General features: G+C 39.2%; 1 protein-coding gene across 9 annotated transcripts in view; it reads right to left on the bottom strand.

The window, feature by feature from the left end:
• ctnnd2b (catenin (cadherin-associated protein), delta 2b) overlaps positions 1-17,453 on the bottom strand; it is a 76,802-nt gene that overhangs the window by 25,324 nt on the left and 34,025 nt on the right. For 5 of the 9 annotated variants that reach the window (XM_037275689.1, XM_037275690.1, XM_037275695.1 and 2 more), the window contains 9 exons: positions 15,459-15,493; positions 13,948-14,064; positions 8,971-9,122; positions 8,728-8,901; positions 6,237-6,382; positions 5,582-5,826; positions 5,270-5,401; positions 3,761-4,055; positions 2,449-2,505 (listed from right to left, as the gene is read on the bottom strand). In XM_037275689.1, the coding sequence (XP_037131584.1) occupies positions 2,449-2,505; positions 3,761-4,055; positions 5,270-5,401; positions 5,582-5,826; positions 6,237-6,382; positions 8,728-8,901; positions 8,971-9,122; positions 13,948-14,064; positions 15,459-15,493 (1,353 nt within the window). The remainder of the gene's footprint in view (positions 1-2,448; positions 2,506-3,760; positions 4,056-5,269; positions 5,402-5,581; positions 5,827-6,236; positions 6,383-8,727; positions 8,902-8,970; positions 9,123-13,947; positions 14,065-15,458; positions 15,494-17,453) is intronic. The other 4 variants (XM_037275698.1, XM_037275691.1, XM_037275692.1 and 1 more) reach the window with 2 other exon arrangements.

Here is a 17,453-nt window from a genome sequence, read left to right as displayed (position 1 = left end):
GTCTCGCTTGCTGTGAATGTGTGTTCCAGCAAAAAAAAAAAAAAAAGGGGGAATATGAGGGGATGTGCTCCCAGCCCAAAACATTGTCTGTCAATATCACAGCAGGATAAATAAATACAAGTGAACCATCTGTGAACATCAAGCAACAGAAAATTCACCATAAAATAAAAAATCATTGTTGTGCAATCCTTTCTAACCATTAATGCCATTTTATTGCCGTCGTGAATTTGTCATGTATGATTAATGTGTGCAAATGTTTTTTTAACCACTATTTAGGTTTTGTTTATATTTGAGGTACGGCTGAATGACCCCAGCGACCCTCATAAACAAAAGCGTATGTGCTTTAACACATTGATCTGACACAGTGTTACTTATTTTGAGAAATTGAGCAGAATAATAATGCTCACTTGACTACATCTTGAAGTTTTGATGGCAAAATTAATGACCTCATCTCTAATATTTTCACTTCAAGGCACATCAAGCAAATTGCCAAGTGATCTGTAATGGTTTCTTTTCTATCAGCTTCTGTGTGTACTATAAATAGCTTGTTTTTGTTTAGCCACAGTCCTAGCTCGCTTCTGCTGGGCCTGTGGATTTCTTGAATATTAACAAAAGTCGGACTTATAATTAGAATACAGTCCAGGGTGAAGGAAAGGATATTTGGAAAAGGAAAAACTGAATCACTCTCTGAGAAAGCATTGTTTTTCCTCATCAAATTACTCAGCACGCATGTGTGTGTGTGTGTGTGTGTGTGTGTGTGTGTTTGTGTTCACTTCTGCTCCCAAAGAGAGCTTAATGTTTCATTTGACAATTCAATGGACTGGGACAAAAGTAGTGACGGACTGTCAATTCACTCTTTGTTTCTAAGCAACCAGGTGGTGCTATCTTTCATGGCCACTTGTCTGTGAACGTGTGTGTGTGTGTGTGTGTTTATGCTACAATTCATTATGTTAGGATGCAGAACACCCAGAGCAGGTCTTAACTCCCACCAATATGTGGAGGGAAAGAGGGCATGGCTATTTCTAATTGCTAATTTCTGATGGGTGGTTTTAAATTTATTTGCCTATTTCTACAAAACAAATTGATACGATTGAAAACACAAGCTAATATTATTTTTCTGATTTTGAAAAAAATACATAAATTGAACTTGTTTGTGAAAAAGGACCATGATCTCTTTATTTTGTTGCAGCAACATCATGGGGCCACAGCTGTTTTATTTTGCCTGTACCTTCAAGTATTACAGTTTGGCTGACTTCATCTAGTTACAATTGCTCTTTTGCTATTTTTCTTTTAATGAAGGCTTACTGATTTAAAGATGAATTTGTTTTGATTATTTATTTGCCAGTTTTGTGTGCTGCCCACACAGTTTGTGTTTTTGTGAAAAATCAAATGTAATAAAACACCATGCAGTTTCACATTTTGATGTCAAACGAGGATAAAATAAACAAGTTTTTGTGAGCTAAGATATGACAGCACAGTTGATTAACTGCGTTACACCACTGCAAACTGAGGATGGAACTAAATAAATAGCACGTTGGCACGCACACACCGACAAACACACAAAGGGAACAAAGACGCAAATGAGCATGGAACATAATAAAACATTTGGCATGGGCCAGATCGAGTCTCGCACAAATCTTTCATTGCTTTAAGCGACATTGCATACATAAATTTGAGTATATTGAGGCAGGCTGTCTCAGTACCAATGAGCCTTGATCTGCCAGAACACCAATCAACAAATCAATCACTCAATCAGCAAACCAACCCTATCACCTATCATTCTACACGTCAACTAAATTCTAATAAATAAATGGCGGGTACGTCTATTTATCTTGTAAATATCAACGAAATAATAGAGGCCAAATTGCATCATATGCAACAAAACGTTTCAAAATAAAACTGAATCCAGAAGCTAAAATTGCAATTGAACAAGACTGCGAGTTTCAATCACATACTAAACGTAGAAAACACAGACAATGATAAAATGCCTGGATGAATCAAGGGATGAAAGGCACATGGATGAAGGGGGCTCGCGAGAAAGCCAAAGGAGAGAATGAAGAATATTTATCTCCTTTCTGGTCAGTTTAATGTCTCCAAATGTGAAAATAGCCTAGTTAGTTACTTATCTAATCCCATGATTGTTATTGAATAAAAGTATAACTAAATTAAATAATTAGGAGCAGTTTTAGTCATCTCAGTGTTATGTACCGCCACAATTGAGTGCCGAGAACTTTACAAAAGCAGCATCTGTTCTTCAAGTGTTCATTTGAAGACGATTCCTGTTTGATATAATCGTATGCATAATGTACATGCATGATAATACAAATGGAAATGTCCCAATGTACCTGTGCCATAAAGCGAAGATGGACAGATTTAGTGAATGAGACAAAGGTAAGATAGATGAACAGAATGTATATATAAATATATAGAAATAAATAGTAGGATTACTTTGTCATTCTTTGCTCGGCTTGATTTTGATTCCACACAAGGAATTCAGGGTCGTACCTATCGAGGTAGAGAGAAACAAGAGAGAGGTATATGTTGGCTGTCTGGCAAGAAAAGTGTAATCAGTAAGCGTCAGAGTAGTGATGATTAGTAAAGCAACTAGACTTGACTTTCTCTCAGCATTTGGTTATCAGGCAGTGGTGGAGGAGGTGGAGTAGTACATGCACACAGAGCAGGTGGTGGAGGATGACATGTTATGGTTTATTTTTTAACAAAGTATGCGGGGAATTTAGTTCCTTGCAAATTCTTTAATCATTTTTGGTATATTTTTTTAAATTGGACCCACCCTCAGTTTATTTATTTTTTAATTTATAGATTATATTATGTACCCGTGTTACTTCAATCAGATCTGAATATGCTTTCACCACATCTTGGGCAATCGTATATGACTGAGTATGACTGCACATGTTGTGAAAATAAAGAATGCACCACAGTTCTGTACTAGATGTGTCATATCAGTGCATACAAGTGGTTGCCGGAAGCGACACATCGCTGAAAATGTGCAGGAGAGCCCAAAGAAACAATGATGGCAGGAGGAAAGAGCAATGGCAACAACATGAGAAAACCCTTCGAGAGTTAGCCGCTCATTAGAGAGAATATAAAAAAAAAAAAAAAAAGTTAGAGGGCTGAGGCGAAATTCAATTTAGTTTTTTAGACTTAGGTCTTTGCTTTGTTTCACACGCTCAATGAGTTGTTTCTCTTTCCTCATTCACTGTCTACCTCTTGTACACAATATAGTTGTCGGAGACTCATTACAGCAATAAATAAATAAACAAATAAATGAAAAAAAACAACAACAGACTTTTCAATTGGACCTCTGGTGTGTGCAGGTGAGCTGTCACGCAAATTAGAAAGGACAGTGAAAGATGTGGTGTGATGTGTGCATCATACTAAAGCCCAGATTCAGTTTTAATTGCACCAAATACTGACGATGAACTTTTGAGGAGCTTAAAAAAAGCCACTCGATGTTCTCTTAAGGCACATTAAAACAATGTAGTTTGACATAGTTGGTGTAACATCACGCCAACAGTTCAGTTGCTCGGAGCAAGATCAGTTGATGGAGAAAACAAACTGGAGTTGCGTTGAAGAGGACGAAATTGTGCAACGGGAAAGCGGCCTAAAATTTTCTTGGGTCTTGATAGGTTTGATTCTGTGAATCTGGACCTCAGTAAGTTCAGTGAGTGAGAGTGGCAAGGGAATAGAACAAAGTGCCTGATCAATAAGCCAGAGTTGATTTTAAGCAAAGATACTTCACCTTGGGTCCTTCTGGATGCTGTCCACAGATGGAGATCGGCCCAAGGCTGCTTCGGGAGGGAGAGCCGGTCCCGACTTGCTGTAAGGCGACTCGGTGGACGGGCAGAACTGCAACGTGCGATACGGGTTGAAGTCAGGACCGCCTCCTGTCGCGAAGCTGCCTCTTTGGAAGGTGGAGGCGGCGCTCTGGCTTCCCGTTCGCTGCAAGGGGATTGGGTCGACACCGGGGGAAGGTGGGGCTAAAGTGTAGGGACAGAGCAGATAGTTGAGGACTTCTTGGTACAGTTGGTTCACCACTAATGTAGTTTGAAGAGGAGCAGAGTGGAGGAAGAGGACAATGTACCAACGTTCCAAAACCAGGTTTTACGCACATGTGACATCAACAGCACAAATGGTAGAATGGATAAGAAGAAAATAAGTGGAAAGAGAAAAAAGCATTAATAGATTGATAAATCAATAAATAAATGAATGAATAAATATATGAATGAATAAATAAAAAAAGACTTCTAAAAACTAGATTGAAAGCTAACTATCCCCATTTGCACAAAAACTAAAACCACAAAAGTAAATACAGTTGTGCTTTAGCTTGAAAAATGACAAGAATGTGAACCAAAGGTTTTGTTGGGTCGCCCGAGTGTATGTGCGAGTGAGCAAAAATCCAGCGCTCCACCATGCACATCTTATAAATGCTGTTCATGCAGCAATAAAAAAGGGTTTGAATTCTCTAGCAGGTGCTCGCTAACATTTCATGGCAAACATTTTAGGACAAGGGTGATTTACTTTTATTACAAAGCGCCCAAGCCAATGCCCAGAGGATTAATTCCGATTAATTGTCAGCCTTAAAACGAATTATCTACCAGACTGTGACTGAGGGAAACTTTGCCATTGAGACCCCAATTAGATTTGCCTACCCGATCTGGTAAATAGTACAGCACAATCAGATGCAAGGTGGATATTTCTTCACAAAAGCATTTTAATTGCATTCAATGAAGCTCCACACCTTGGAAACCATCCTGAGTGAGTGAATGCTGCATCACTCTCTCTTCTACTTCTTTTATCCTGCACTTTGTTCACACTATTATGTGATGTCTTGTTCACAGTAGTTTCTAAATTTAGATGGTTCAAAGCACAATGTAGCTATATATAGTTCTGGGCTATTTAAATCTGTTTTATGTGTGTTCCTAGAGAGTTTGATGCCTCGTCTATTTGCTTCTTATGACTCAAATTTATAAAGCGTTTTATGGTTGCAACAAACTGTTTTATTAACATTGCAAATGGATGTTTAATCAAAACCATTCATTCATTTGTAGCGGTTCTTCAAATACTGTCACTTGTATTCAGCATTACCCATCATCATGTGACTATTTAGTATTTATTTTTTTCCTCCATTTTACAATTTTTTATAATTTATTCAGTATTGCAAATGTTGTTGACTCATTACGATCAGTAATTAACAGTTTCTCTTTTATTTTGTAATTTCCACAGCCAGCAATGGCCCATTTTAGCTCACCTTGTCCTCTTAGGTTGGGTTTGGTGTAGACTCTGTCTTCGTATATGGGGTCGATGTGATGCTCCGGAGACTGCAGTGGTCGCAACTCAGAGCCGAGGTGACTGTGCTGGCTGCTGTAAGAACCTCTGGAACCTGTGGCACACAGCCATGATGAAGGTTACATTCAAAAGGTGGAATGACTCACAGGATATTGTCTGTACTAAAAAAAAAAAATTTTAGATTCATAATAACAGACCTCAATGTTATTTTAGGTTCTTAAAAAAAATAAGAGATGCGTGACAAAACATGGAAATCTGAAATCGTGATTTCTACCTGCCAGGCTTCCAGGCCTTTTCAGGGTTGCATTGGCGTACAACTCGTGGGAAATTTTGTAGGTTTCTCCTCCGATGTGATGCAGCATGCGCTTCGTTGGCGACAAAGTGGCGTAGCTTCCCACTACTGAGCTCAGCTGGTGGATAGGCGATAACGTGTGGTTTCCTCCTGATGGGGCTGCCATGGAAAGCGGGGAGGAGGGGCCACCGCCACCCGGTGGCACCATGTTGATCGGTGATGAGGTGCTGCAAGGGAAGTACGTCAAGACAGTACGAATGCAATTGTGACAAGGTTTTGAGACACTGCATGATTGCATTAAAAATTCATTACTATGCTCCAGTCAGATTGAAACACTGCCTTTACGAGAATAATAATCATCAGATTTGATTGACAGTATCACACGTATGTGTAATGTTTTTGTTGCCCCATTTAGTTTTTGTTATCATGCGGTGCGGTTCTCCAACTTTGCCTCTTACAACTGTCCAATGACAAACATTGTTATTACTGGCTCATTAGAATGCAAGAGGCACATCTATTGTTGTTGTGTTGTGTAATGTTTTTTTGTGTAATGGGGCAGGTAAAATGTTTCAGTATGTGTACGAAGCAATTATGTTTATTCAAATTAGTATGGGAGAATGAACCAACGCGAACTAACCTGTAGGACTTGGCAAGACGACTTGGGGACTGTTTGGGGGATGACACCCGATGTAGGGTGGCATAGCTGGGCATGTCGGAGGACGCGGTACCTAGGCGCTGCAGCTTGGTAGGAGATCCCATCATCTGCAGAGGGGAGCTCACACGCTGAAATAGAGAGGTTAGGACATCATTCAAATGAAAGGCAGTAAGCTTAAATATTAATCAAACCTGTGTAGTCATTATATTCATAGAGATGAACTGACTGACAAGTAGATTGAATGTTCTGATGTGCTACTGCGGCTCTACGATGTGTGACCAGAACAAATGAATTGCACCTTCATGAATGTGCTAGAGAGCTTAAATTATTTTAATTACACCAAGTTTGGTTAGATTAGGCTGACTATTGATGATTATGTGTTTTTGATATTCTACTGGATTGCCAAAATGCATGAAGGACAGCACAAGTATCAACTATTCCACAAATACATAGAATCTCAAGTCTACTGTAATTTAAACAAAAATCAATGCAGTTCATTTGGCTAGCACATCTGCCTCACAATAGTTCCTGGTTCTAATCTCATCTTGGAGTTTGGATGTTCTCTCTATGCTTGCGTTTATTAAGGTTTCTCTGATATCCCACCCCACTCGCCCACCCCCATTTCAAATTAACATGCCAGTTAAGATTGATACAATGTAGGAGTTCCTCATATATAGCTAATATGGTTAACAGGTTGCCTGATAATACATGCAAGAATTGTGCATGATCTACTACACTAATAAATACCAATGCTACAATTCTGTTATGACATCTGCATCGTTTGGCATTTATTCAGCCACATGATACTGAATAAATCTTCCTCTCACTTCTTGTGTGTGTGTGTTTGTGTGTGCATGTGTACGTGAGAGAGCGAGCGAGAGAGGGGCTGCAGGTGTACGTATATTTTGGAGTGAGAGCAGCTGCATCAATTGCTATAAATACTCAACCCTGACACCAGATCTTCACCTCTGCCTGCAATTAAATCCGGTACTCGGCCCATACCATATTATTTTCTACAACCTTTTACACCCAACGACAGTTTACGTGTCTGCTCTTGAGTTTGGTTATTTTCTTCTGGCATCAATAGGTTGGATAGCAACCACAAACTAAATACGCATACAGCAAGTGACCTAAACACGTTTTGTAGATTACAATATGCAATCATCTTTGACATGTAGTTACAGAGTCTGACGTTAAGCCTTTTTGGATGGGTGGTAAGCCAAGTTACCCTACATAGGCTCTGTGGCAAAAAACACAGTGCCGTATTTTCCGGACTATAAGGCGCACCTAAAAACCTAGAATTTTCTCAAAAGCCAACAGTGCGCCTTATAGTCCGGTGCACCTTATATATGGACCAAATTCTTAAATTTAAACTGGCCCGAAGCATTGTGTCATGAAATCAATCCTATGTGGCCCGCTGAAGACTATGAATCATGAATCAAGAAGACTATGGATCATTATTTTGTGATTATGAAGTAATTTGTTGCATCTGAAGTTGAAATAAAAAAGATAAAATGGAGAATGATTTGATTTGGATTAAAAATCTGACATGATGCATTAATGGTGCGCCTTATAGTCCGGTGCGCCTTATATAAGGACACAGTTTTAAAATGAGCCATTCATTGAAGGTGCGCCTTATAGTCCTCTGAGCCTTATAGTCCGGAAAATACGGTACAAGAACAATAAATAAATAAATAAAAATGGGTGTGATCTAATGTGCACAGCGAGGGGGGGGGGGGGAGATTAAAGCTGTTTGATTAATTTAAGTGGCTAAAACTCAAAATATTGAACATTAGATTAAAAAAACAAAAAACATTTTTACTTTTTTGGCCAGCATCAGTGAACTTTGTGTGACCCGACACTTTTAATGTTAATTAAATGGACTGCAGAAGTGTGCAGAAAGAATTTCATGTTTATTTCAGCCATGAGTTGACATGATTGATCACCTTCATGGCTGATTGTTGATGATGCTAATTTGGCACATATCCAGTGAAATATACAACTGTGTTACTGCTGCAGTTGATATTGTAAAAGCTTGCTCATCAAATATTGACTAACTCTTTTATGCAAGGATGTTTATGATCAAACATAGCTTCAGTTCTCTGCCTAGACTTGCGTGCAAAAATATGTGATGCTCGAGGACTGATGACGAAGGATCTCACAGGATTTGTTGTCAGAGAACTGCGGCTGACAAAATGAAAAGTGTAACTTGCTTCAAAGTGCATAATCACACTTTCAATTCGTAGAGGGCATACTTGACACCTACATTTCAGTTCATTTGACTTGCAGCGGCGCTTGCCCCCCCCCTTAATAAATATCATCCCCCTCAGCAAAAAAAGTTGGACATCTAACCTAGATGTGTCGTCAGGAAGATCAATCAGAGTTATTAATCATATCCCCCCACCAATGCTGCAGTAATTCAATTTCTACATAATGTGATGAAGTTCATTGCACACAGGAGAGTTTTCTGTACCTGTGCAGGCAAGGTGGCACAGGAGTAATACATGGGTGGTCCAGTAGGTGCAGGTCCACCATCAGTGGGCATGTGGAAGGCGCTTCCAATAGCCTGTTGGGCAAATGAATCTCTGTGGGCCTGGGAGGCGGAGTCCGTCCCCATCAATTGGGCAGCCGCACGGCTGGATGTCACCTGGAGTGGACAGTACATGACTTGTGTGGAGAACTAAGTAGGATTGAAAGGATTGTTGTTTTTGCGTACCTGATTGTAGCTTAAAACAGCCCCGCCAACATGTCCAGTGCGACTCGTGACCACTTCACCGAGAGCCATTGCTTGGTTACTATGGTAACCTGCAGCTGCATAAGCATCCTGGTTGTTGAGCTGCAGAGCGCTATGAGAGAGAAGTCCTTGTCCTGAAGGGCGAAAGGCAAAAGATAAAGAGAAAAGTGACTAATATCAAGGCGGAGTCATTTGAATTTGAATAAATATGTCATGACGAGATATTAAAGTCGTTTCTAGTTTTTTCTTTTCCATGCTGGGGAAAGAGACAGTTGAATTAGACAGATATTATGTGATTTCATAGCTCAAGAGTCATCAGTTGAAAGAAACTTTTGATCATTCTCAAAATCCACAAAGTCTGATCTCCTGCCATGATGCTTTTATATAAGTGTTCTCAGAATTTTTTTTTTTTTTAAATGTATTACTATTATTCTAAAAGTGACTGTGTAAAGATTTATTCTGCTTATGGCCTTCAAGGCGTTTTGTAACCCAGTTTATGCACCACTTGGTCTGCAATGTATTTTTATTTTTTATTTTATTAAAAAACAGCAAATGTAACAGGATCAGGTTGAAAGACTTTGGAAAAAAGATTGAAAGCTTGAATGAAATAAAACAATTTGGGTGTAGATTTGTTTCCCCAAGACAGCCATTTGCTTTTCATCCACTATGTTATTCTGGCATGTAATGCTCAGTGACCCGAAAAGGTTCCTTACCTCCTTTTAAGACATTCTTTTTCAAGCTTCACTTTTCAGCCTCTCTGCATCTGTCTTACTTGACTATGCCCCACCCGACTTTGTGCTTTCTGCCCCAAATCCCCAATTGGGGACATTTAATGTTTATGATTGTATAAAAAAAAAAAATATATAGTATGACATTGTCTGAAATGTTGTTTCACGTTTCATGACATCAACAGAACAAAAAAATGCAATGAAGTTTGAATTAGTAGATATGTCTGTGTAATTCACATCAGTTTTAGGACACTCGAGGAGAATTCAGTTCGTCATTTCAGACGAATTAGCCTCTCTGCAATGTCAAATGAACTATTTTCAGCCATTAGATTTTTTCTGAGTGTGCCCATTAGCATCAACACCATTGACCATTTTTTATTAAACCTTTGAAATCGTCACAGTTCATTTTGGAAGAAGGGACCGTTTGAGTCTAGATCAAAATGAATTACGCCAGTAGTGAATGTGTCATCATTAGGAACAGAATGCAGTTTTTGAACGCCACAAAACAGCAGTCGATGCTGTAGTAAAAAGTAAAATGAAACATTTACCCAATGCCTCTGTTGATTATAATGCGTGTATTTACCCAGATGAATCCTAAAGTTTAAAATGAACTTAAATAAATGGTCAGAAGAGGAAAGGAGCAGCTTTTACAAGATCCAAAGCTTTCCCATTATTCTTATGAGCTGTTAAATTTTTCATGTGTCCTTGATTAATTCACTTTTGGGGACGATAGTAATGATGTGTCCCATCAAGGGCTTTTAATAATAGACATGTTACTCTTTTTTAGCATACAGACTGTGTTTTCCAGAACAGTCTATCAAATCCCTGTGGAGATATTTTAGCCCACTCTTCCTTGTAGAATTTCTTTAATTCACCATTCCTGGAAGGGTTTTGAGCATTAACCCCATTTGTAAAGTCAGGTCACAGCATTTTAATCGGATTGAAGCCTGGACTTCGACTTGGCCGCTACAAAATCTTCATTTTGTTTTTAAGCCATTCAGAAGTTGACCTTGCTGCCGGTGTGTTTTTTGGATTATTCGTTCTTCTGCAGAACCCACGTGAGCATCAGCTTGCGATCACAGCTTGATGACTAAACATGCTCCCTCTGGAATTTCTGCTAAAGGGGAGAATGAATGGTTCCATCAATCACAGTCATCCAGGTGCTAAAGAAGCAAAGCAGCCCCTGATCAACTCAGCACCATGTTTGACCGTAACTGTGATATTCTTCTTGAGAAATGCTGTGTGGCATTTACACGAGATCTAGTGTCCATACAATATTTCCTAGCAAGGGAATCATTCAAATTTTTGAAGAATTTCAGAAAAGAGCCTTTTTTTTATACTGGTGGTGTTTTCAAGAGTTTCAGAATTCAGAAATATTTTTTTTGTTTTCATTTTTTTTATACTGTTGCTGTTTTTGCAAAAAAAAAAAAAAATTCAGAAAATATATTATTTTTGTTTTCACTTTTTTTTTTATACTGTTGGCATCTTCATTCAAAACACACCAAGAAAATGTATTTGAAATCCCCAAAAAACCCCAAGTCAACTAGCACCCTAGAAGGGACTGTGGCTAATCACTGAGTTTCTTCTCATGTACAATATGCATGTAGAAGAAAAAAAAAAAAGGAATGAAAGAATCATTGCAAGCTAACTGAAATGGATCGAGTCACTCTGAAAATGCATTTTAAGCAACATGCAACTTGAGCAAAGTGGAAAAGTCACTATTAAATACAGTAAAAGGCTTCTGTAGGAGTAAGTGCACATGCATTATTTAATATGCAGTATTAAGCAAAGGGAGCTGGGAGAGTTTACTAGGCCAAGACCTTCCTGTCCAATATAGACTCATATTGGGTCAAAAGCCACTAATGCAATTCATGCCGCGGAAGATTTGAAACCTTTAACCCGTGTTGTTGCGTACAGAGCCAGGGAATATTGTCTTGTATGCCACTTTAGGTGTATTGCTTATGGTAGCAGATCCTTTTGAGGGTGCCTCATAAATCTATTATCACTGAGATGGCAAACACGGAAGGCTCTACTAAATCCACGAGGGGAAGTGGGAGAAAGTGTAACGACCAGGAGAGTTGGAGGAGGGGGGGGGGTATTTAAGTGAGAGTAATGGAGTGTAATAAAATTGTCTCTTATTGTGCATTTCAATGTCATTTCAGATTTGGATGGAAGGACAGACTTGCCCTTCTCCATCCAAAGCTGATAATCACAAATACGCACGCACAGTACATCCATTTGCACGTATGGTTGAGGACAGCACTGATTCCTTCATTTCCTTTTTAAATGGAGCTCACAGTGCACACAAGCAAAAATGCTCACACAAAAGCTGAGTGTCTTTCCTTCCACATCTTAGCCAACACGCTCTATTGACACATTTAAATATTTCATAAGTTGTCTATTTTCAGATAGAGGGGTGTGCAGTCAAGAGCACACGTACGAAAACACACAGATGTGCGCACAGAATAACTGCATCGGACAAACTCGCACAGATTAACATGCAGACTGCAGAACTAGCATTAAGCATGAAGATGAATTTTACTCTACTGCGTTGGTGCACTGATCTGCTCAGCAGCCAGAGAGTTGGAGTGGATTTCTGCTGTGAGGGTTTTTTTTTCTGATGCGTGTATATACGTATAAATATATACATTTGTTTGACTGTGTGCTGAAACATCATGCAAAAGCAAGTTCTCAACTGAAGGCACAGCTTGAATAACGTTTTTTTTTTTTTTTAATTAAAAAAACATTACTGCGTATACAGTAGTTTATACCGTTTATACAGCCATACAAGATTTTGGATCAATTTTTGTGCAAAGAAATTGAGCAAAGATTTTTTTGCACAAAGCAAACAGAACAATTTGTTTTACTTTTTTGCAAAACAACCCAAAGTTGTTGTCAAACTGACCCAATTTCTAACTCAGCAGTTTTAATGATGAATTAGAAATGATTATGGTTTCTGAAAATGTATTATTTGGAACCAGTGAATATTTATTGATTTAAGGCATTTGAGAAATGGTTGTTATAATTGAAAATGAATAAAAATGGTGGTAGCGAAAGAGCATTTGTCGTCAGCAAGACTATCCTTGAAGCCATTCAAGTGGGAAAAGTAACACATAACTAAAGAAACATGCAAAGATTAGAAAGCTTCTATAGAAATGTTTTCATCTATTTTTCAGTTTGCCCATCATCTAAAGTTACTGAATTTAATGTTATGATCCATGTTTGTTCCACCAACAGTGTAATGGCTCTTGAGGGTCATAGAACTGAACAGTGAACAGGATGTTGGGATAAAAAAAAAAAAAGAGAATAAAATAGCTCTTAAACTAAATCCTTCTGCTTGTCCATCTTATCTCGAAAAGTGTGATAATAGCAAGAAATCTAATAAGGGCAACAAAATAAAAAACACTAAATACTATTGACAACTGATAACACCCATGGTACATTAGTAAAGGTAACCGTGATCCTTTTGGCAAATCTCTGCTGTTCAAGGATGAGTTTAATGGAAGCACTTTTACATTGGACAACTTTCAACCTCTCTTGCTAAAAGTAATATGAAATGTCTGTCTTAAGTGCCCTTGAGTTTTACACGTACGTGCCAGTGCATGTTTGCAAGTCTATGCATAAACAGTTCATCCATGTGTGTGTATACCTGTACGCTTTAAATGCGTGTGTGTGCGCGCATGTGTGTGTCCCTTTGTACTGTGAGCATCAGGCCAGCTGACACCTCGGCAAGGATGGATTAGCATATCAAACTCTTGGAACGGCTCTGCACGTCTCCCGACAGCTACCTCACACCCATGGGATGAACTGGAGCAAAGACACGGGTATGATATCCATGACTGAAGGGGGGGGAGTCAGGGAGGGGGGAGTGTAACGCGGAGGCAAGAGGGAGTTCCTCTGGATATCACGGAGATCTCTTAACAACCACATTGCACTGTGGGATTACAGCAACAACGCAAAAACCTTTGAAGCACTGTTTGACTTTCAATATTTTGAATTTAAACTACTATTGAAACAAGTGATCCAGAATTTATTAATGAATGTCATTTTTTGGAAAGTAGAATTTGGAAATATTTTTAACTGGGAGTTTACATCAGAACGTCCCTCCACTGATCAACAATTCCACAAAGACTTGCCCTTCTGATGGTATTGACATGTTCATTGCTCCATCAAAGCAATGGAGAAAAACTGTAATTAAATCATATTTGAATAATCTCAGCAATGGTCTTACGATCTCCCGTAGAGGTGTCCTGCGAGTCCAAGATGCCGGATTCCTGGAGCGATCTGATACAGGAGTCCACCAACTCCAGGCCTGTTGTCAACTCCTCCTCTATGTCTTTCTGTCCATCTGCATGTGGCAAAAAAAAAAAAAAAAAAAACATTTTTAAGCATGACTGTGCCACACTGCATAAGGCAAAGCTAAAAAAAAAAAAAAAAAAAAAGCATCATCATTGGGTGGAGAGATCGTGGGACAAGGACAAGTTAGCACCCGCTATTTGGGATCTAGTCCATCAGGCCTAAGAGTGGAGCTTGAGTCAAGTGGGGATATAAAATTAATGACCCTGCAGCAAATCTCATGGCATTGATGTCTACAGGTTAGCCTTGCCTTGGCAGTCAAGAGGACAAATCCATCTGAATGAGTCCTAGGAGCAACATTAGTCTGTTATTGAGAGAGCAAAGGAGACGAATGGTAATAGAAAAGGTTTTGGTGAGTGGATTACGGAGGACAGTTTTATTGACTTGGGTTGATGCTATTGCACCGAGATGACATTGGGTTAAAGCCAATTCCGGTGTTGTCTGCACTGTTGCATGCCGGCTTTACTATTGCCATCACCCCACCCAAAGTTCATTTCAGGTTTTTTTTTTTAACCTAGTACTGTATTTTCCGCACTATTAGGCGCACCTAAAAACCTCAAATTTTCTCAAAAGCCTTATAATCAGGTGCGCCTTATATATGGACCAATATTGAGCCACTACAGCAGGCGTGTCCAAAGTCCGGCCCGCGGGCCAAATGTATATTTCTTATATATGGACAAAGTTTTAAAATGGGCTATTCATTGAAGGTGCGCCTTATAATCCGGTGCGCCTTATACATGGACAAAGTTTTAAAATGGGCCATTCATTGAAGGTGCGCCTTATAGTGTGGAAAATACGGTAGTTTATTCAGAGGCAGTGGGTTCCTAATGATAGAGGAGTAATGACAAGATCAAAAGACCCAAATGAAGTGAGGAAGCCTTCCCTTTTTGTTTTGTTGAATCAAACATTTCAGAGGGCTGCATTGACACCATTTGTGCAGCCCAGGACTGAAGAAGTCAGTTTTAAAAGACTGAAGATTAAAACGCTTTGAAATAAAATTCCTTGCGGTCAGAATCTTTGCTCGTAATATCAATTACATATCAAAGCTCAATTGGACTGAACAAGAAAAAGATCAAAATGCCAAGCAAAATTGCAATCTTAGTGACATGATAATGATTAGAAAGTATATGCTTGCATGTTTTCCACTCAACCTTCAATTAAAAATGCGCAAATTTGAGTGAGATTTTATGTTTTTTCTACGCTTGCACATGCAGAGCCCACATGAGCTTTTCTAAAGCAGCCTTCGTGTTTCTCGGAGAAAATTGAATGTGAACAACACAAAACGCATGAAGCAATACGCACAGTCAGCACAGAGCTGTGGCAGAATCCAAACAATGGTGCACTAGATTAAATTTATGATGAGATTTTACTGAAAGGATTTACTACCTTGGTTGTTCCAACGAAATTTCTCCTCTGCTGAACTGCAAGAGAAAAATGACAGAAAGTAAACAAGGTTAGAACTACCAGCATAAGAAAAGAAAATACACTTTTGCACACAATTTATTGAGTTTATTGTCTGTAACAAACACGCACACACGTGCACACGCAGCATGGTCAACATTGCTGTGGCCCTTCTCATTTTATGACACAAAGCTGTCTGCTCTGTGTCTCACACTTCTTGTTGGTCTGTTATTTCTGAAAAAATGTTAGGAATGCTGCTGTCGTGTCTTCCCAGTTCATGTTTGTTCAAATGTTGACAGTGCTTCTGTTTATTTTCAGCTCCTCCAATTCTGCTGTTCATCTCTTGTCAGCCTCCCTGACCAGTTTTCTGTTTGTCTTTACATCAACTTTGAAAGGGTGTCCAAAGCTGTAATATCCCCTGTTATGCCCTATTTAAGTTAAGGTAAAGCACTTTATTGTAATATTGTACTTGTAAACACGGCCATTGGTAAAATTATAGTGTAGTTGGGAAAAAATGAATAAATAAACAAATCCTAATGTGCACTAACCTCTGCCTTAGAAAAAAAAATTAAATGTGGGTGTTGATTGCTACTTGGACTTATTACCGTATAAAACAGAGTGCGTTAAATATTACTGTCATCTTGTCAGAGGTTGTGTTTGAAAGGGAAAAACAAAACAAAATTGGGAAAAAGAGATGCTGGAGACAATAAGTTGGGCAGACGGAGAATAAAACACAAAGCGATGAACAGCCAGAAAATGAGACTTTGCAGCAAAACAAAGAGAACCCCGCTAAACCCTATGAGGCTTAAAAGAGCGAATGCCAGATATAGCGATGAGAATCCTGTTATTTTACACACCCAATATACACATGCTGAACTCAGTCTGTAGTGTATAATCCATCTATTACTGTGCTGGCATCGTATCTCTTATCAGTGCTGACCACAATAGCCAGTCTTCATGTCAACAGAGCGGCAAGATTATAAGGCCACCAACAGAGGAAAAAAAAAAAAAAGCACAGAAAAGAAAGAAAAGATCCAGACAGATCTTCGGTACTATCAGCAATAATGCTCCCATTGACAATGTCACTGCTTGGATTCGGATTTAAAGCCTGTCGTATTGTGGCTCCTTTGAATTCCTTTCTAGACACAAAAGAATCCAAACTCAGGCTTTAGCATTGCTGGATGTAAAAAATAATTTGAGTGGAAAATACAGTATTTTGCAATCAAACTGATTTGTAAGAAAAACAATGTATGTCATAGTTGCAAAATGAAGCCAGATAGGCATGAAGTGAGACATGTGACACCAATACAGAGGCACTACATTGGACTACCGTATTTTCCGCACTACAAGGCCCACCTAAAAACCTCCAATTTTCTCAAAAGCTGACAGTGCGCCTTATCATCAGGTGCGCCTTATATATGGACCAATATTGAGCCACTACAGCAGGCGTGTCCAAAGTCCGGCCCGCGGGCCAAATGTATATATCCTATATATGGACAAAGTTTTAAAATGGGCCATTCATTGAAGGTGCGCCTTATAATCCGGTGCGCCTTATACATGGACAAAGTTTTAAAATGGGCCATTCATTGAAGGTGCGCCTTATAATCCGGTGCGCCTTATAGTGCGGAAAATACGGTAATACTTGAGTCACCACACTCTGTCTTGATCCTCCGAGTACAGCCAACAAAAGCTGCACACCGACCATAACCACATGTACTCGGCCTATGCAATTGCGGTGACAGTGGTAATACTTCTCACTCGACAACTCTCCTGCTTTCACTTTAGATGCTATAAGACAGGGTGAACTGTGAAAATTCTGTCATATCCCATTTCCGCTTCATGGCCCTCAAGTACATCATGTTCACTCTGGCGAGCTGGGGAATGCCGGCCTGTCACGGGATATAAAGAACAAAAGTCAACTAAGTGCAGAGAGTCTGAGTGGTAAAAATCCATCCATGATAGGGATGTCAGCAAGTAGCC

Source organism: Syngnathus acus, chromosome 17 (genome assembly GCF_901709675.1).
Source record: "Syngnathus acus chromosome 17, fSynAcu1.2, whole genome shotgun sequence".
In the NCBI taxonomy this organism is placed as follows: domain Eukaryota; kingdom Metazoa; phylum Chordata; class Actinopteri; order Syngnathiformes; family Syngnathidae; genus Syngnathus; species Syngnathus acus.
The sequence above is the reverse complement of the archived record's forward strand: the minus strand, read 5'-3'. Positions and strand labels throughout refer to the sequence as shown.